This window comes from Bombus huntii, chromosome 1 (assembly GCF_024542735.1).
Source record: "Bombus huntii isolate Logan2020A chromosome 1, iyBomHunt1.1, whole genome shotgun sequence".
Classification (NCBI taxonomy): Eukaryota; Metazoa; Arthropoda; class Insecta; order Hymenoptera; family Apidae; genus Bombus; species Bombus huntii.
In genome coordinates this window covers 1,412,329-1,433,562 of record NC_066238.1, presented here as the reverse complement: position 1 = coordinate 1,433,562, position 21,234 = coordinate 1,412,329, and the positions used below count along the sequence as shown (strand labels likewise).

The 21,234-nt window shown below is 34.6% G+C and overlaps 1 protein-coding gene across 13 annotated transcripts in view; it reads right to left on the bottom strand.

The window, feature by feature from the left end:
• LOC126871575 (glutamate receptor ionotropic, NMDA 2B) overlaps positions 1–21,234 on the bottom strand; it is a 320,578-nt gene that overhangs the window by 75,952 nt on the left and 223,392 nt on the right. For all 13 annotated transcript variants that reach the window (XM_050630551.1, XM_050630543.1, XM_050630554.1 and 10 more), the window contains 4 exons: positions 9,424–9,602; positions 7,347–7,761; positions 3,697–3,883; positions 1,543–1,681 (listed from right to left, as the gene is read on the bottom strand). In XM_050630551.1, coding sequence (XP_050486508.1) covers positions 1,543–1,681; positions 3,697–3,883; positions 7,347–7,761; positions 9,424–9,602 — 920 coding nt within the window. The remainder of the gene's footprint in view (positions 1–1,542; positions 1,682–3,696; positions 3,884–7,346; positions 7,762–9,423; positions 9,603–21,234) is intronic.

Genomic DNA, 21,234 nt, shown 5'->3' with positions numbered 1-21,234 from the left:
AAACGTCAAATGCATCCATTAGAAAACGAAGTTTCCCTCTCTAGCCGCAACCTAAAGCCCAATTCGCACAGCTGCCTCGCTAGTGAATACTCAACGATTCGCATATAACAATATTTTGGCGTAATTCTCTCTTGTTACGGAAACGTTTCTGAATCGCTAAACGATGCTATCTGGAATATTTAGATACTACGACTAAACTAAGATTGTACAAACTGACCAATTTCTAATTTGAATGATCCTTTGAACGAAAAATTTTATTCGATAAAATCAGAATACTACGATTGTAATTTATCTTGTTCCTGAATTAGATTATTTATGTTATTGTTCTTATTAAAGAAGGGTAATTCGTGGTTTAACGTGTATAATATATGATAGTTAAATAATTAAATTAATATTATTTTCTTACTATTTGTATTAAAGGGAACCTAACTTTGTTTCAGATCGTGAGTTTGGATTAGAATTAACAGATGATATGACGAATAAGATTTCAGAACTAATTATGTTCGTTTTAGTATACTTCTACTTGTTCTTACGTAATTTTATTATACATCATTTTTCAAGTATCTTCCATTTTAATTTCCACCGTAAAAATCGGCAATTTCAGTGTTATATTCTTTAGGATAAATATTTCGGATAAGAATAATAATTTTTTTTAACACGGCAGAGAAGAACGAAACCGATTTAATTACTGAAGTCGAATATGATTTCTTTCATTTATCAGTCAGTTGCTTCGGCTAATTGAAATATTAGAAATATCGATAAATTTTTCCCCTTTCAAGCCAATTGCTTTAATTATATCTTTTGTGTACGACCGACATCTTGCAAGGAAGATCTATAGCTCAATTAAGCTGATCAATGGGAGCATTCTGAACTATTAACAAAATTGAATGTGGACGTATTGTGGCAGAAAAGTAGTATGGACATATAATAAAACCTCCGATATAAGAAATGATTTACCGTTATTAAACCAGGTTTAAAATTTCGATTTTTCTTCTAATAAATTCATTGTTTCTGTTAACACAGATAATTTAAAACTATCACGATACTTTATAGTTTAAGATCATAGTTTCAATTAAATTTAATTTCAAATTCTACATTATTTATTATCGCCAATTACATTATTTATTTATTATAACCTTTTTTTTAACTCTAATAAATATGATTGAAAGTCCGTGGGGATACACAAGAATTTCATTGATAATGAAATCCATATCTGGCGTAGCTTCTTTCTTTCAATACTAGATCGCGAATTCTTTTCGTAAACCTTCTTTTCTATCCGGGTTCCCTCGAAATCTTCGAAGGGATCTAATATTTTTCAACTTCAATTCCTTGTTATCCCACATCCAGTCGCTGAGTCGTGCGATATCTACGTTATATTTTACGCTGATCTCTGCGAAACCCGTGGCAGATTCAATCGTATGCGCTTGGAACGAGAAATTTCAGCGGTACAATAGCAAATCTCGATCAAACTAGCGAATTTTTAGAAAGTAACCTGGCATCTCGTAGAAAACAACAAAAACACGTAGAAAATTTAACACTCACCTCCTCCCAAACGAGTTGTTTACTTAATCCGGGACGGAGATTCATGATTTTCAGTTCGGCCGATTTCAGAACGCCGTCCTGGGTGAACTCGACGTTCGGTTTCCCCTGATCGCCCTCAACAGACACGTTTTTCAAATACCTGGAAAAAGAGGTAATACGATTCTGCCTTGAGCATCAACTCGTCATTACAACACCATTTTAGTTTTATGAATTCTTTGGGTTTTAGGAGGACGAATCTTTTAACATCTAGTAGCTATAAAAAAGCAAGCTTAGAAATATTCGTGCTATTACAGTTACGCACGGTCCACGTTTCTGAATAAATTGCAGATGTTTACGCAAATGTATATTTCTCACGAATACAATTAAGGAAATAAGCCTTAACTAAAGATGTACTTGAACCAGGAATATCTTGCATGCTTTTTGTAAATTTGAATTCACCATAAATCCACGAACATTCACAGTCTATCCATAAATAAATAAATTTTCTTTCTCATGGCTTCTTACTTTTCTTCTTTCTCGTATTTTCTCGTTTCTAGTTTCGTTTTCTTAATTTACGGGAAAATACCTCGATCTTAAAACTCGCGTCTGTTGTTACAACAGATCTGTCTGCGATCGCTTCAGTCTGCAAAGAATTGACTTTCTTCTACGGGTATTTATTATGCTCCTTCTGTTTCTGTAACGATGAATAACAACCCGGCGAGTTTTACTTCGATTTTTCTCCGTCTTGACATTTTAATTTCTTTCATTCAAGAGCTACCACTTCTTGTCCATGAATAACGCATTATACTTCATGTGCAAGTCAATCCCACTCTAAACTCTGCCTTTCAATTAAATACGATCTATGATGGAAAATAAATACGATCGCAATGAGACGGTAACGACATTCTGCACGATTTTTACTCTTATCGCAATAATCCGGAATTTATCGTAATAATCGAAGTAATGCATGCAGGACTTTTAAAAGATCATTTTTTCGTCCCACGCATCAATTCCGATAAATTGATATTATCAAATGAATTTAATCAATGTTCACATCCCCCATGGGTAATTAAGCCAAGGTTATCCTATGCGTAACGATTACTCGCATCATACAACTGTACGTTCTGCCATCGAATAAATTCATTAATTAATTATACTCGAAATTTATGGTTGGTGGAACTGTTAATTTCATATCATAAATTGCACGCTAGATGATGCTATTATCTTAACTGTAATTTTAATGAAATTACGTGGCCAATTAATTGAAATGTAATGTTAAATGGTTTTTGATCAGCCAAAGTGGGATATATCTATTTCATGCAATTGAATTTTATAGAAAGGAAAAATATTCTATTAAAATACAGTATCGACTCGGCGTTGACAACAGATATTATCTAAAATGGTATTTCGTTAACTTCTTAAGGTTCACTTTTGTAGTGTCGTATTTGCCGTAGATTAACTTAAAATTCCGTCACCGCAATATCACGTGACTGAATTTTGCATATTAAATCTCTCATCGTACATTCAGAACTGATACTTTTTGCGCAAAAATAGATTTTGATGCGATTACGGTAATATAACATTTATGTGATAAAACAATGAAATGAAAAAAAATGTCCTCTTTTTTCGTTTCCTTCGGAATAAAATAAAATTTAGCGGAAGCTCAGGAGATCATAACTGTGCGGATATAATACCGAGAGAATATAAAAATCGAAATAGAAACGCAAATATAATATTAGCGAATTCTTAAAAGATTATAATCATGCAATTGTACAAGAGTTGTATTTTCAAATATACAGGGTGGTTGGTAACTGGTGGTACAAGCGGAAAGGGGGTGATTCTACGCGAAAAAAGAAGTCGAAAATATAGAATAAAATTTATTTTTTATTTCTTTTTTTTAATATTTCCATCGAGACAACAATCTACAGTGAGATCCGTTATAACGTACCGCACGCGTACCGAGCGAAAATTCAAAGTCGATTTTCTCGAAAACAAAGCCTCAAACGTAAAATTTGTATTCTATATTTTCGACTTCTTTTTTCACGTAGAATCACCCCCTTTCCGCTTGTACCACCAGTCACCAACCACCCTGTGTATTCCTTTTCTACGATCATATTCCGTACACCGTATTTCGTGTACCGAACCTAAAAATGTTGGATTAAAAGCAACGCTTACTTGAAAAACAGATCCCCAGCGTTCCAGCGGGATTCGCCGTAGCTTCCCTCGCAGCTGAGCTGAGTGTTCAGACTGAGATGACTGTTTGCCTGATTGTTCAAGAAATCCTCGGCGCCGTACGCGTAAACTTTCACCGCGGTCGTGATTTCGCTGACCAGACGTTCCGTGCTCGTATCAAAATGTACTCCTGAAAAAGATAGACCAAAACGGTAAGTCGTAAAAACTCTGGAATTATATGTTTAAAAGAATGATTTCTAATTAAATGAAAATACAGTCTGTATTTTATATAATTTAAATCATAACGCATTTAGAACTTGATTAATAAGCGAAATTTGAGTTCGTCAAAACTGTTTTTAAGAGGGAAACGAGGAGTAAATAACGTTAGTTGATAGACAGACTTCGTTCGAATGGATTTAATTAAATTCTCTTCGATACAGCTTGCTGTCCTCGAACGGTTGCTAAAATGGAAGACACGCTGATCGACAGGGACGCGAGTGCTCGGTTGACACAGCCGAAGCGTATTCGTTGGACGCTTGGTATCTGGGAATTTTTTTCTTTCATTTTGCTTCTTAAATCGCTGAATAACAAATGAGCGATTGATAATTTATCGTGTAAAATATATTATATATAGTTATTGATTGTAACAGGTGACAGCGTCAGTAGTTAAACTCGAATCAATCAGTGTCAGACACAGTTTAATTATCACAGTTTAGAGAATGTGTGTGGAGAAAAATACGCATATAGTACTACGAGAAGTTATAGTATACTCTCTATTGTGTTACAGATGGAATAATCTTGTTCGAAATTCGATTAAAAGCTTTTAGGTCTGAGAACAGCTTATTATCTTAAGAAATGAAGCTACAACAAAATTCAATTAAACACTGCAATTCGTTTTATGAAATATAACAATTCTTTTAGAAACGATTACACAGAGTGTGCCACTTAAATATTTAAATTTTTGCCATTTCAAGTTATTGAAGTCATTCAATTGCGTGGATACAAAAAGTATTTTATGTACAATGTAAATGGTATCGAAAAACGTTTATATACAATATTAGGTGGTTATTTGTATCATATGTGCAGTGGTGTGTACACCTAGGATATCCGCCTATAAACGTATAATGAGAAGTAAATAAAATTTCTATAATTCCACTAAGGAAATCTTCTTATTAAAATCTAATAGCCATTCTTATCGAATATTTGACCGGATATTTTATTTACGTTCTAAAACTAGCGACATCCGTCCAACATATTTTTTCCTTGAATTTCGAGTGGATGTATGATATATGATATATGATATCCCTCTGACAAGACCACGCGTTGAAAATCGATGAGACTGCAGGTACAAATAGAAACCGTTTTCGACTTTTGCGGCTCCCACTCGAGATTGCAGAATATTTGTCAATACCAAAACTTGAATTTTTTGCTGCAGATCTAGCTTTTTCGTTCTTTTCTTTTTCGTATTTCCTGCCTTGTTCGCTGAACATTCGCGTTCGCGTATGCGCGCTCCCATGTGACCAACATCGTTACAGTACCTGCGAAAATATTGAATTCAGAAATCTTTCTGTCACCGGCGCGCTCGTTCAAGAGTCTGGATTTTCGTGAATTGATCTGAATATACGTATCTTCCTCTCGGATTATCCACGAAAAAATAGCCGAGAATAAATCGAGCGAGACGATACGAGAGACGGAGATTTGAGGGGAAATTAGAAAGAGGCCGCGTTTCACTTGCAGTAATTTCATTTCGTTAACGTTATTATACCTCACGCGTTCTCGTTTTGAAGCTCGCGAAATTACTCGCGAGGGAGAAACGTGTGCAAATTGTTTTGTATTGTCCCAGAGATATGTTGGCGGAAACAGAAGACGTTTCGTGTCGTCTAATAAACAGCTTCACGTTGGATCCTTGGATATCAGGATTTTATAAGGCTTGTACTTAGAGAATGTTAGCATAAAAATTGTAATTGTATCAGAAGAGATCATAAATATTAATATTTCTCCTTTTTAAAAATAGAAACTTAAAAAAAAAACACACACGAAATCATATCTTCAAGTCCTTTAACCGAGTTTTCGATGGAAATTTTACGAAATTAAAAATTAATCGTAAAAATTAATTTTTCTTTCCCTTGTTCAATAACTTTAAAATTAATCATTAAAATTAATTTCCCCCTCTTTTCTTTTTTCGAAAAACTTAACGTTAAAAATATCTGGCGAATTATTATAGAATTTTAGTCACTGTCTAAGCTCCGTAATCGTCATCTGAACGTCAGCATCGATGCCTATAAGAAACTTCTCGATGTAAAGAATAACGGAAGAGAGTTGCCGCCTGTTAGAATTTTTAGTTGTTAGGATCGAATGGCGGTCGATATTTTGAGTGGCCAGTCGTTGAAAAGGAGATTCAACGGGGAGGCGAGAATCACGGAAATCGGAAATTGATGCCTTCCTCGAGATCCTGTCGTGGCTATCCTCTTGGGAGGAATAAATTCATCGAATTCTGTTCTGCAGGAACACGTCGAACGTCATACGCTTCGACAGACCTCTCGATTTCGTAGAGAAGAAGCGCAGATATGACGCTTGCCAATTGAGTTTCCAATACTTAGAGGTAAAGGAGAATTTTTTACTCATTTCTGGCTAAATCTATGTTTCTTCGAATTTTTTCTTCAGGTTGGAAAGTGAATAAAATTAATAAAATAATGTTAATGGCGGTAAATTAATGAAATGACATTTAATGAAACAAATGTTTAGCCATGTATAATAAATATTTAATCGGTATTCATTGAATTGATTTTGAAAACTACGTGTGATAATTTCGACCATCTTTTATTTATTTACATGAAATTTTTGCTACGAGGAAATTTTATGCGTAACACAAATATTGTATAAAAAATTGTCTGAGTTTGAGAAAAATACGAATGGATGGTTTCTCGGCCCAATTTCACGTTATGAAATTTATGAAAACATTAAATCCCTTTTCGCTTATTAAAACAACATTAAGATAGAGAAAATAAAGGAATCGTAACAGGAAATTTACTTAAAATTACTGGAATACGTATAATATTATCCTCTCAATACCACGAGAACAAAGACAACGGAAAGTCAAAGTTTCATATCTCTGCCAAGTAAAGTAAAATACCTCCAATCAGCAAAGTAAAAATATTATGTCAGCCCGCCTTTTTATAATAAATCTATCTTTTCCCTTATCGGGGAGCTTATTTCTCGAACAGGATCGCTACCTATATTCCGATGCATAATCACGACGCAGGCTTCTAATTTATTGGAATTTAAATAAGCTCTACTATATTACCCAATAATTTATGCAACCTAACGTAACTGTTTGCGCAAGCGGAGATTGCATGAATAAATAATTAATTCTTCCACTGAAGAATATATCAAAAGTTACAGATCTAAATGCATATTCAATTTTGATATCTTATACACACACACACACATACACAATTATCTTATTTATTATTATAATTAAATATATAAATAAACATTATTATATAATATTTGAATTGAATTGAAAATTTCTGAATGAATTAGGAATGATAATAAATAAATAGACACGTATAAGTAAATATTTTCCAGCAATCGTCAATCACCGAAATCCACTAAATACGTAAGACGCCAATTAACCAAACATTTCCACTCACCAAGCATCCCAATTGGAAACTGGCTGGGCGTCTGCAAGTTTTCGATCACGCTCTGCGTTACGACCCACACGTAATTTTCACCGGTGATCTTGTAATCGTGTGCCGCACCCAAGATTGTGATGGCTTCCTCCCTTGTCGAGTAGAGTAACATCACTCTGGACTCGCTGTTTACCAACTCGAGAAGATCTCGTGTATCGGTGACTAGGATCGCGCTCAATATGGTGAACTTGAAAGTATCCTGCATGTCGGAGATCCTTTCACGGACCGCCTGCACGAAATCGTCGTGTCCGGCAATCTGCGATGTGACCACGCTGAATTGATGCCATTTGTACCTCTCGAGGATGCTCAGCATCGCGGCCGTTTGGTGCTCCAACGATGGCGCCAGCTGCAGCTGTAGGTTACTCTGCGAAGCTCTCTGAAAGATGACGAAAATTCATGTATTTTCAAACGGATCGTTCTAACGTGACATTCTCGTAACAGTATTGAGCTACGATTTAAGTAATTTGACGTTGTATTACGTAGAACCAATTTCGTTTTTTGCATTGAGCTAATCTGTGGATATTTATGTAGCGGCACAGGAGTCGAAGGACGACGCGAGTCGGGAGCGACTCATGCTGTTGTTTTGCCTCAGGACATTGACTCAGCCTTGACGCAGAGATGTAATGATAAACAAACTCCGGGCAAAACAATGTCGCCGCTACATGCAATCGTCGAAAGAAGACGAATTCAAATTTCCCGACTTCTCCCCGACCAGTATAAATAAACGGACGTGATCGCGAACGATGCACAGTACGTATAGAGTATCGAACAGTATCGTAGAGTATCTCACGAGTATTTATCGAATTACGCGACGAGCATTAACGAGTATTTATTCCGCGATTTTATTCTGCGATTTATATTTTGTGCTAACGACTCACATATACGGCTGTACATTAATTTATTATTTTAGATATATTCGACGGTTTCAACAACGAGCAATCTCGTTCTTTAAATCTCACGTACTAATCATCCTACACATTTATGCAAAACTTTTATAACCACTATTGAAGAAATGGAACCTAAGCGGAAATTTGTTTTATATATTAACTATTTTAACGAGTACGCAGTGTTTTAAATAATTTTGCATATTGCGCGCGTTCTGTGTATTTTTACAATTTTAAATTTTTGCATATATACATAAAAATCCGCAATCTATTATACGTAATTATTCGTATACATAGGCATCTGGTAAGAAATTTCGACATCATTTTCGATTTAATTTATTCTCCATATTTTTCAACCGTTAAAAGATTTGTTACGTTCCAGGAAAAATTTGCACAATCGTTATCGATGTGCGTGATAATTCATTCCAATTTTTTGCTAGAGATTTTATTATTATTATTATTATTCTAAGATATTATTATAAGCGAGAGTGGAATTCGGACATAGGAATTCGTAAAAGGGTTAATATTAATTGCGTATAATTATTGCTAATTTCATTAGCAGTATATTTTATCAGAAATATAAATTGCAGCTGTATAATTTATATGTTTTTCGAGCATCAAGACAATTTTCGCGTACAACAAAACGTAACTCGTTATATCTAATTACTAAACTCTGGATGTTTATTTGTATATTTTTATACGATTTTGTATATTTTGTAGCATTGATCGTGAACATGCATATTTTTGATAAATATACTCTTAAATCTATATTTTTATAAAAAGCGATTAAAAAAGTGACCTAAATGGAAATTTATCTCACGTATTAAATAATATAACGAATGCTTTATTTTGAGTATTTTATATATTTTTGCCTTTCTTAACTTCCTATAAATGCTTACTAATTACTGTAATGCGTGTCAAAATATTATTTCTAAAAAATGGCCGAAATTATCTTTCTGCTTGATACGAAGGTAACATTCGAGTTGTCATAATCGTGTTTAGAGAAATCACGAAAGCTTAACATGTTAGAAAGTTTTTATTTCTATTTTCTTTTACAAGGAACTGGAAAATAATTTTTTTTTTTAAATAGGCTGTGCTTGTTTGTAAAGTTAGCTTGCGCAGATGAGAAAAAAGGAACATTTGGATCAACTCACTCGCTCCAATCCCGAGTTATCTGCATTCCATGCTATCACTGGAATTCCTAAGTAACCGGCCAGCTGCAGAAAGTATTGAGCACTGGCAGTGCTGCGGCCGTACTTCTCGTAGTTCATCAGGTATAAGATAGCGGACACGTTCATCGGCAGAAATTCGTTGCATAGCGAGTTCAGAATTTCTGAAACACAAATAAAATACCATCGACATTAGACATTTTCTTCTTAACGAACAAAAGTATTCGTCAGAACGATACAACATTCTTGTTGAATTATACGTATACATATTGGGAACATTTTCAGGTATTCTACTAATTATAATTCGAATCACTTTCTCATATAGAATATAGAAATTTTTTTATTCGATCACTCTTAGAAATATATTATGTATATACGCATATATTATACAAAACATTGTTAAATCTCGTCAACAGTGTAACGAGACGACTATCCTGATTGTATGGGTAAAATGTGAAGCAGATCTGAAAATGTATATATCGTAGAAATTACAAAATATCTATGAGGAGCATACAGCCAATTCTTCGCTTCATTAATAAGCCACGATATTTAATGAGACCATCTTTGGCATTAGTTATATGTTTAAGACCACTATTTATACTATATATTCATTTTTCACTAAGTGTATGTTTGTAATAAATATCTTGTAACTTCTATACATTTTCTGACTAGTTTGAAATTCTATCATACAGTAATTACAGTAGTCGCGTTCGTTTCAATGTTAATGAAATTTCAGAAAGTTTTATACAATTCGCATAATATGTATATTCATAAGCTGTACTAAGTATTCGAATACTTTCATGAGCCAACTTTCGCGTGAATCTTCTCTGACCTGCACAATTACTCGTGTACCAAGAAACTCCATATGTGTCTATAACCTCACATTCAACAATTTCAAAATTTCATTCCACCTTTCGTAATCGTGAACAAAAGTTCCACATTCGCAACTGAATCTACACGAAGTGACCTGAAAGTTGCGACTACACGATAAAATAAAAGTAAAATTATATAGGAATTTGCCGCGTGATCGAAGGTACGAAGCTCGTAATCGTGTTTGCGTGATTTATTGGGGGTATAATCGTTCTAGCATAGTATCCTGCGGCTATTGACGCAATTTATCGCAATTGCACACGGATACGAGCAGTGAATGTTTCCTTTCGGGTGGGGTACGCGCGCTTTTACAAATGGACACGATAAACGTTAGGGTCACGAAGGAGCAATGGGGTCGATTACCGGCGCGAAACGCTGTCTCGATTGATCAGCGACGATTAATTTTACAAAAAGCTTACAACTCGATCGATTTGATTACATGCAGGGGAGCAACACCGGGGAAACCGATTGAGAGAAGAGGAGCAGTTGCAAAGTTTGCGATTGAAAAATTCAGAAGCTGTTGGTCAAACTTTAATCTAGAGATAATAGAAATCGTGAGCTCCTATCCGTTTGGAAACCTTTACTGGAAGCAATAAGACGCATCTGCCGCGTTCGAGATGATAATCCTCGCCTTGTTTTCTTTCTTTCTACCCTCGATGCTTCGCATTGCCAGCAATTTCATTTCCTCGTTTACAGTTCGCGGTTCATGATCGGTTTGTTCTATTTTTACTGTAAACACGAGAGCGCGGTTGTAATGGGTTATTTTCGCAAGGGCGAAAGACGAAAATTGATCGATTCACGATGATTCAGGAAAGTTTCTATTGGATTTCGTTCTATAACTTCGGCGAGAATTTATACTATGCTAGGCTGCAGCTATGTTATTACGAAAGCAATAATGAATCTTTTTCATTCGGGGTAATTTAAATGCTAACAAGTTTGTAGCTGTTTGTAATTATTATTTTATCACCGCATATTAATTTCTACTTTATTTTCAGATCTTATTTTGTAATTTTGTTATTCATTATGCCGCATATTAATCTATAATTTTCCTGTATCACTGTCCACTTTACGAAACACGTATCAGTGTTCAAGCTAATTCAAAATTTTATTTTACAATTCTACCATTCGTCATTGCATTTTTATTTCTAATTTCACGGTATCACTATCAATTTTTTTCGGACACAAACTATTTTTCGGACTGGTCGAATAATTCTATTTTCTCGTCACAAGCAAGACATTTATTATCTTCGTTTAGAATCGTGGAATAATTTCAGAGAATATTCGATGGTACGCTTACGGTCCTCTTTCTCGATCGATCCACTACGCTTTTTAGCGATCGTCGTTACGAAGCAACAACGCAATCGCGGAATCGCGATCATTCGAGTCATGGACACATCCTGACCTGTCCCACAAAACCCTCCGCTTCATCCCTCGATGCCCGTGTGACCCTGTTTCTCCATGTCCTCGTTTCCATCTCTGTTACATTATTCTTTCCAGTGGTTTCTTAATTTCACTTCTTGCTTACGATCAGGATTCCCGAGGGCGAATCTTATTAAGCCGCGGAAATTTTAATGAAAATTTAAGCTGGTATTTCGTATGCAAGTGGAACGGTGGATGGCATTCAGCACGATAAAAACTTATGATTCGTTATGACATCTTGTTACGTTCAATATTTTCATCTAGATTATAACCAATTTAGAGACATATATCGTATCTTTAAATTCTTCCTGCCATTTTTTTAAATGTACAGTCACATAGGTAAACTATATTAATATGTTATTAGCGACTCAGAGTCAGATGATATCATAAGTTGAGTTTCGTAATATCTGGAGATCTTGTTTCTCTTCGCCTATTAAAAATATATTTCATCGTAATTTTGTTTCTCTACATATATTAGCAATAACTTAAAATTGAATTAAAAAGCTTGGCTCTAAAATTATAAATTATCCTCTGCATAATGTTTTTTCTTTCTTTAGATTCCAGCTTTTCACCTCTGTTCATGAAAATATGAATTATTTTCAAAATTCTACAGTTTACACATAATATTTAATGCATTCCCAAATGTGCAACGAAATCTACGAGCATACGCTCACCACAAACCTCTCTTATTTTCATAAAATTCCTTTAGTATCTTCGTGACGACTACATTCTTCTATAAAGTCCAACAAATAAAAATGGAATTCTTCCTTGCAGTTCGCCTCATATCGTCGTTATTTTAACAAGCGCTTGTTACGAAACGATTGCACAAAACTTCGCATGAGAGACGTACGTGACATATATGAAACAACCTTCCCCGAAATTCCCAACTTCTGCAAAACTTATCTCAATTTCTCTTTGGCTGCGAAATTTAACGCGTGCCGGGTAAGTCGATTATTTCGTGTTGTATGTGCGCGTGTATGTACGTGCGTGCATACTTAGGCATCGGAATACTTAGGCCGTAGATGTCGCGCTGCTGGGTACGGCCGCTTTTCTTTTCAATTTTGTATCGTGGAAGAAAAATCGGACTCCGGTCGCCGGGATTCGAGCCCGGGTTCCGAACGTTTGTAACCTAAGGCGCTAACCACCGCCTTTTTTTTTTAATAATGTTTATTTAATCCAAGATACAATTTTAAATACATTTTGGTATTCACAATAAACGGTGAATTTTTGTAGTGATGTGTTAGGCAAAGGTACCGATACGCGGCGGTACGACGTAGCCATACTATATTATGAAACGTAGCCATACTATATTATGACGTAGCCATACTATATTATGCCACTGCGCTGGCGGTATTTGCTATCGAGTGCCGCCACAGGCCTTTTTTCCACGATACTACATACACGTGTAGTTCTACACTCTCTTATGAGTGACACTCGCGCGTGGAAACTATAGCACCACTTATGAGTGCTTATTGAAATTAACAAAATGAAAGGGTGTCTAACGTGATTGTTCCACGAACTTCTTCCGCCATGCGCATCTCGACTGTTGTTATCAATTATTTTCCGCTAGTTTCTGTGTCTTTTTTCTTTCTTCAATATAAATATATATGCGTATAAAATTTCTTCTTATTGCTTAATATATTCTAATATTTAATATATATATATACACATAGTGATAAACTCACTATTATAAAGATAACAACGAATATCCGACGTTACGATCGTATGAACGTATCGGCGAACGTATAAACGTTCCCGCGAAAGAGCATTTGTACCTATTTTTGTTTTATTTTCGTTTCGAGAGAAATAATTTTCACTTTAATTTAACGTACTTAGTCTAATTTTCTAATTTAAAAAATCACCACAAACGGCGTTCGTCACATAAACCGATGCTCGTCGCGTGCAATGCGTTACACTTCGTCGACGTATGAGTTCCCGCGAAAGATTGAGTTTCGATGATTGTCCACATTCAGTCGGCGGTCGCTAACACGAGTCCACCGTACTGACGTATGTATGTATGCTCGAAACGTTTCAACAATAACTGCTATCCAGTCCGTTATGTATGATTGTTTCGCGTTTTGCCATGCGAATGGCAAACATCAACCGGAACAATGCACGTAATAAATAACCGCTCGTGATCTCCATGCTACCCGGGCGAACGTTCACGCTAACGAATTACCCTGGACGATTTTGTTTGCAAACAAATTAGTATTATTGTTAATTTGATGCGATCAAATGTGTCCCACGAGAGGATTTTATATCATAATAATGTCGTTAATCTCATAATTCATAATGCCATGATGTTTACCACTCGTTTAGTGGTTTGTTAAATGGAAAAATTAAAATGGAAATACAATAACGTATGATGATACGTTTTATTATAATTTGGAATTTCACATGCTTGCCTTTCGTTTACTGTTATATTAATTGTTATTAAAATGGGTATGCGGGATATATACGCGCTACGATACACGTTTAATATCGGCGAATCTTTTACAGTTTCCTGGGGTATCAATTCTCTTCTTCTTCTGTATGTCCGTAAAATTTCAGCGAACATTTTTATCGTACAAGCTATAAAAATATAACGAAAATAATGTTGGAGATAGTGGAAGAAAACTATTGTTAAAAGTATTATTAATAGAGACGTATTGGAATATTTATATCAGAGAAGCATCGTTATTGTTTACGGTATTATTGATTAAACTTGTTAGGATAAGGGGATAAGGTATAAGCAAACAGAATTCAATTGGGATTTGAGAGATTTACTTTCGCGGTATGATGTATGATTTCCTTTGTAATTTACATAATATAGTAGCCCCGGCGAATAATTTCGCTTTGATCCGTTATTATGGTATTGTTTAGTAAACAATACACGTTACAGCTTCCTATTAGAAATGCATGATCGAAGATGTAATCGACCGTGTACATGGGATAATGCAGTCTTTGATCAGAATTTACCTTCATCGAACCGCTGCTTCTTAGACTGTCTCCGCATCTAATTTGTTTGACAAGCATTATAATATGACACGACTAACGAAGCTAATTTTGTTATAGGAAGAGTCGAAGAACGTAACTCGGGATTAATCATTTGGCGAAGAGTATCCAAACATTAAAATCTAAATATTACGCTTTTTATTGCCTATCAGATCACTGGAAAACTTTCAGGCGATAAAATATTAAATATTTATGTTAATGAATAAAACGTAACTTTCACGTGAAATATAATACGATCTGCGCTAAAGTATTTTTAATTACTGTAAACGTTACATTTCTGACATTAATATGTGGTATCTCATTGTTTCTTTCATGGAGTCAAGAATGAAATTCAAACAATAATCTTATATATACACAGACGTATTTTCTTTAAAAATTTTAATACGTTTCGAACTTTTACATTGTATATGTAAAGACATTTGTGGATAATATTTTCCAGATATATACCACCGGGTAATGGAATCTCATTTGCCATGCCATTAACAAAATTTAGTAAACAGCAAATCAAACAATTGCAAATCATATTATTTCGTCTCCAATAAATATTGTAGATGTGTAATTAAAATAGCCGATTAAATTCTCCAAAATGAAGCGCTAAATAACAATACAATTTGTATAACGTGTTCCACGAACATTTCGTTCGTAGGCAGCTACGTACAAATCCGTATTACTGACACAGCGCTATTAAATTTGTTGGTCGATGACTTGCTCGATCCGATATGATCGTTCGTGCGTAAATTTCACGCTTCCGCCGAGACGGGAAAGGATTCGTAACTGGATTATAAAATAGACCGTGCCAACAAGACGGCTGAATCGAACATTCGCTGAAAAATTTTCACTTCAGCCCTTCCTCAGCTACAATGCAGCACAATACTCGTCGTTTCGAACCAGAAACTCGTATTCTCCCTCGATGGATCGGTCGAGTATTGTTTTTAATTACACGAAGAATTCCACGCGTTACGCGAATCGCAGTATTTAAGCACCGTGAAACTCATTCGAGTCATCGTGTTCTGTCTGCACACAGAATATACGTGCATCGAGTAAATAGCGGAGCGATTCGGCCACGAGACGCGACTGAAGCGGATATTAAGCTCGCGACCAATTAACACAGACGAGTCTGCTTGTATCTGGTGAACGTGGAGTCAATTATAAGCTAGGAAGGTGGTAAAAGTTTTGGGAATCTACGATGACGGAGAAATTAGGTGAATGCGTGTTTAACTCGTTGATTGCCACGCGAATTTTATATTCGCATGATTGCTTACAAAAGTATTCGTACATTTATCACAGAAATCTTTTGAGTATATTGTGCGTATTACGTGAAACATTTTGAAATTTCATTAGCGCTATAACGAAACGTGATTATTACGATTATATTGGAAAAATTTGATTGCAATTTGAAAATACACATGTACGTAGAAGTCGCAGAATATTTATCGCAAATTTATATTTAGTAAAAGATTAGTACACAGTATGAATATTTAAATAAACTTACGCTTGTACTAAATGTCTTGAAACTTCCGTATACATTTTCAAAATCACCAAAAATTTTACCAATACGATGATAATAGTTGGATGTAATTACGAAGAAATTTTAAAATGTTTTGTGTAATAAATGTAATGTATGTTACGCGTAATATGTTCATTACAGATATGGACAAGTGTACGAATATACAATATACATAGTGTTTACCCTGATAGAGCCGCAATAGATGGCAACATACCACACCATAACATTAAATTTTTGCAAATCGTATTATATTTGCGCATTTTTTTCTGACAATGTTATCTAAGTATTCGCATCATTGATAACTTTTTAATGCGTGAGATTTATCCTACTTAAATCATTCCAATAAATTTAGTAACGTGGGTCAGCGATAATCACCGTAATAGTTAACGTGTTAATAGAGAACGACTGGGTCGACAGAACGTTCGTCATTTTATCAGCTTTATATATCAGGAATTTTCATTGAAAACTTGTGTTGACCATGACTCGGTCGAATGACATTATTCCACGCTGTAATTAAACGTGATATTCGTTTATCGCGTGCATACCGATTAATGATTTGAACGTTACGACAATATTATTCCATCAATGAGGATCTAGTCTCGCTGTTTATCTTTTCGATAATTGCACGGTTTATAATGGAACCATGCGAAATGGCCAGCCAACGAATCAACAATATCGCGGATAAAAGATAACTCAACGTTCGTGAAATCGTGACACGTGACCTGAACATTTTATGGAATTTATAGCAGAATATTATCAGTGAATAATTAATTTTTTGAATTAAACGATAATTACAAATTTGATACATAGTAATTTGATTTTTGAAATAATCGGTTGGTATTATCTTGAATATTCTATCAGTATTAATTGCCTATGTCCTCCAAAGTTGGTTAATCAAATTTTACAAATGAATTTCAATGAAATTTCGTTCATGAAGGTGCTCATAATTGTTCATCCATTTTCTCTCATTCCTTTCTCTGTATTTTGCTTCTTCTACATCTCCTAATGTTTTTGTCACACGTCGTTTGATATTAATTTAATACGAACGAATAGAATCGATTACTGTGTTTAACGTTTGGAAAAGGAAATATTCTTAATAATCGATGAATAATTCAAAGACCAAATGGCAAATGAAAACGTCGTTTGCAGTGTTTGCACAGTTTAAACATTAATCGTTAAATTTCTACTTCTTATTGTTCCACCGACGAACATTAAAGCATAGCCTGATAGGCAAGTAGGTCGTATTTATTACAAAGGTAAATTTATCTTTTAATTCTTTCCATTTACTTTCATTATTCCATTTCTTTTAGATGCTTTTGCATTTTGCTCATATATATAATACAATATCAAGGCATAATAAAAGGTAATTACGCGAGTGCTAAAAATGTTATAAAATGTTCCAATATGTAATTAAACAATTAAAAAATTCTTAAAAGTAATTGTACAAAAAAAAATTCAGACAATTTTTCTTGCAACGCGACTATTAAATTAGACGAAGGATGGCATTGTGAAAATTATGTCATTATGCAATCATAATTATATGAAATTACTAATATGTCATATTACATAATTGTATGATACCTATATATGTGATCTCTTTCTCTATATATATAAATTCATTCTAATTGAAGGCTTAGCAAGAGAAACCAAATTTGTTCGTTTGAATCAACTGTTTAGCGTGGAACTCGATGCAGAGCTAAGTGATGAGTCTTCGAAATCAACGCATGTGCGTCTATATCGACAGTATAGTCGTAGGAAAATCAATTAGTGTAATGAACTCAAGGTAACAGCACGGACACACTGTTACGACAGAAGGGACTGGATGAGATTGAGTTATTAGCGGAATTAGATGGACAATATGTGTCGCATCACTAAATCGGATTTATCATCTTACAGGACCTAGCGAGTCCAAAACTGTTCCTAATAAGACGATTGATAAATAATTTTACAATATCTATGAAGTTATTTATTTAATATAACTTCATATAGTGGCATTTTAAAGTGCAGATAATTCTTTCGTAATCTAACATGCGATACTTTATCGTCGAACATTTTATTATTCAATAACGTATTTTCAAGAGCGGTCCATAATTTCGGTACATTTATATTTTCATAATCGATAGCAAGCATATTATCGGTATGGCATACTTCTAGTAACACTGTACAAAAATTCCGACGATTAAAATATTATAACTTTTAAGACAGAGAAGCAAAATTTTTCTGAGAAAAACTGTGTACGAGTTGCTCGGTTTGTTTATATTATATCGATTATTGTAGCAGCATCTACTGTTAAATGACGAATATGAATTATGTGTCAAGTTTAATATATATTTAGTTAAAGCCGAAAACGGATCGCGTGAAATATTGTTGTCGAGTCCAACGTGACATAGAATCACGAAAGTTAAAAACGAGTGAAATTTGAAAGTATTAACTATCAATGAAACTTGAAGGTGTATTCGTCTCTAAATTTTAAAGTATAAAGGTTCCTAATAGAATTCTCGTTCGGGTTTCACCGAGACAATATTTCACTTTGCAAAGAAAGATAAGCTGCAAAGAAACAAAAAGCGCGGAAGTTTTGGATTATACATCGAAGGTAATGTAACGAAAATTTGAGCTGACGTTCGAGATCCTGCAGGTATTAATGAAATCTATCAGCGACTTATCGGCGATAAACACATAAATCTAAGTAATACAATTGGTAAATTCGACGTGGATGATTTTACAAAAACGCTTGGAAATGAATTGGAAAATCCTTCCAATGAAAATCAATAAAACACCGTTTGTTATTACAGATTAAATATTAATTCGCCTCTGTATTCGCTACAGTTAGTCTTTCCACGCAACAATGTCACCGCGAAATAATGGTATTATTCCTTCGCTGATGGAAAGGAAATTTTTCCAGGTTTTTATTAAACATTAAGTACCATTAGATCTGTGTCCGGTGATGAGTCTATTAAACTGAATTTTTCGTAGCAATTTTTCCTTGGAATTTGGCAATACAATATTCTTAAATTTCCGTCTAACAACAAAAGCCATTTCATTGTAATAATCTAATTACTTCTCTTTAAATACGAAGCTCTTATTAATCGAGTCGTTTAGTTTTAGAAGGATTCTTTGCGTTACGATAACTTTGCATTAAATTTTACCACCTGATTCTAAGCAATATTCGCTAATATTTCTAAAACTCTCATAGAGTCTCTACAAAATCCCGCGAAAGCTTCTATGGCAGTATAACGTCGCGTTTTCTCTCAAAGCAGAAAAGAAGTCTCGAGATTTTAGAAGTACTAGTCGAATATAAACCCACTTCACCAAAGCAAGAGGAAAAAGACTCCTTGAAATCGCGGTGACAGTTCGAGAAAACAACGTGTCCACGATTTTCCTCGAGACGTCATTCACAACGACCGTTTAGCGAAACAGCAAACTACCTCTGGCGCGGAATCGTAGTCGCAGAAAGCTATCGCAGCGAGCACGCGTGCCGTAGAAACTAGGAGCACGTACGATACACGGCTCGATGTCACCTTTCTCTGCGAATCCGGAGGCGTTTCGTCTGCATTTTGTCTACTTGCTACTCTGTCACTTTCTAAAGTTAATGCAGTATGATATATCGCTCGTTTGACACAAGACTATTCAACGACATGATCCTCTGTTCCGATTTTAGTTTCGATTCCGCGACTTTATTTGCAAACTTATTTATTTATTTATCACGGACTTTTTAATAAATATTAAGGTATTAGGGATACCTTAACATTGAAAGTGTAACATTGCACGTAATACGAATAAATACGTAAGATATCCATAGTACAGGTACTTTCTACAATATTTGGTCGATGAAACAATTTTCTACCGAAGTAAGTTCTATTTTTTCATTATATTGTCAAAAATATGTATTTGCATAAAAATTCGTTGAAATTTAGAAATTGTCATCTTTAGGTTTTCTTTCAGTTTTTACCATTTTTGAGCTTAAAACTTTCTATACGTATGCATCTCTGTTTGTTCTGCTTCATTTTTGTGTATCTCCAGGAGAAAAGTAATATTCAAGGTTTTCCGATTTTAATTTTGACACGCGAAAAGTCACGAAGAATTGAATCAATGGTGCGCACGATTCGCGGCAATAAAAGAAGCTTAATTTGCATCAATTAACTCTTCCGCTGTGTAACTTATACGGATAAATTGAGAGGTGGCCTGATTTTTAAATTCACAAATGTTGTTTCGTTTATTTCGTTGAACGCTTCTGTGTCGTGTTAGCTGTAAAGGAATAGAAACGGTTAACGATATGAATATAAACTGAATATGCATGTGAACGTTAATTATTTTTATTAAGACGATGAAAATGACATTTTTCATTTAACTGATTGCTTAAATACAACTGTTTAATTTGTGAATGTTTAAAGTGAGAGCGAGAATGGAGTTCAAGATACGAAGATTAAAAACTTTGATGTTGCAAACTAAGAATGGAGAGAGCCTTTTTACAAACGTTTACTCTCGTCTTGCGTCTTGAAAGAGTATTTTAAATACGTTTTAAAACGTTTCTAATAGAAACGAATAAAATCGTAATGCTCCAAGATCTTTTAAACCTTCAATTATTTCCAAAAATTGTTATGAATTTGTTTGTCCTGTAAAACGAACATGTAAATTTGCTAAACGGTCTTGCCAACAATTCATTACAAAATCTGGAACGATACGTTTCTCGAAGTACTTACTTTTCCCTCATTTCTATTCTACCTACAACTTTCGTAACTTCCCAACTTCCACATATCATCGATAACCCATAAGAAACAAGAACAGTAGCAGCAATCGGGTTCCAAAAGTACCACAAGGTAACAAATCTAAACTGACGTTAAGATATTCGTCGGGAACGCTGCCAAAATGTTTGAAATATATGTGCGTGCCCCTGAAACCTCGAACAACGATCCATCAAAAGGAAACCGATATAAGAAACGCGACATATCGGTCAAATACTAAATGGCATTGATGTTTTATTGATCTTTTATTTCACTGTCTACGTA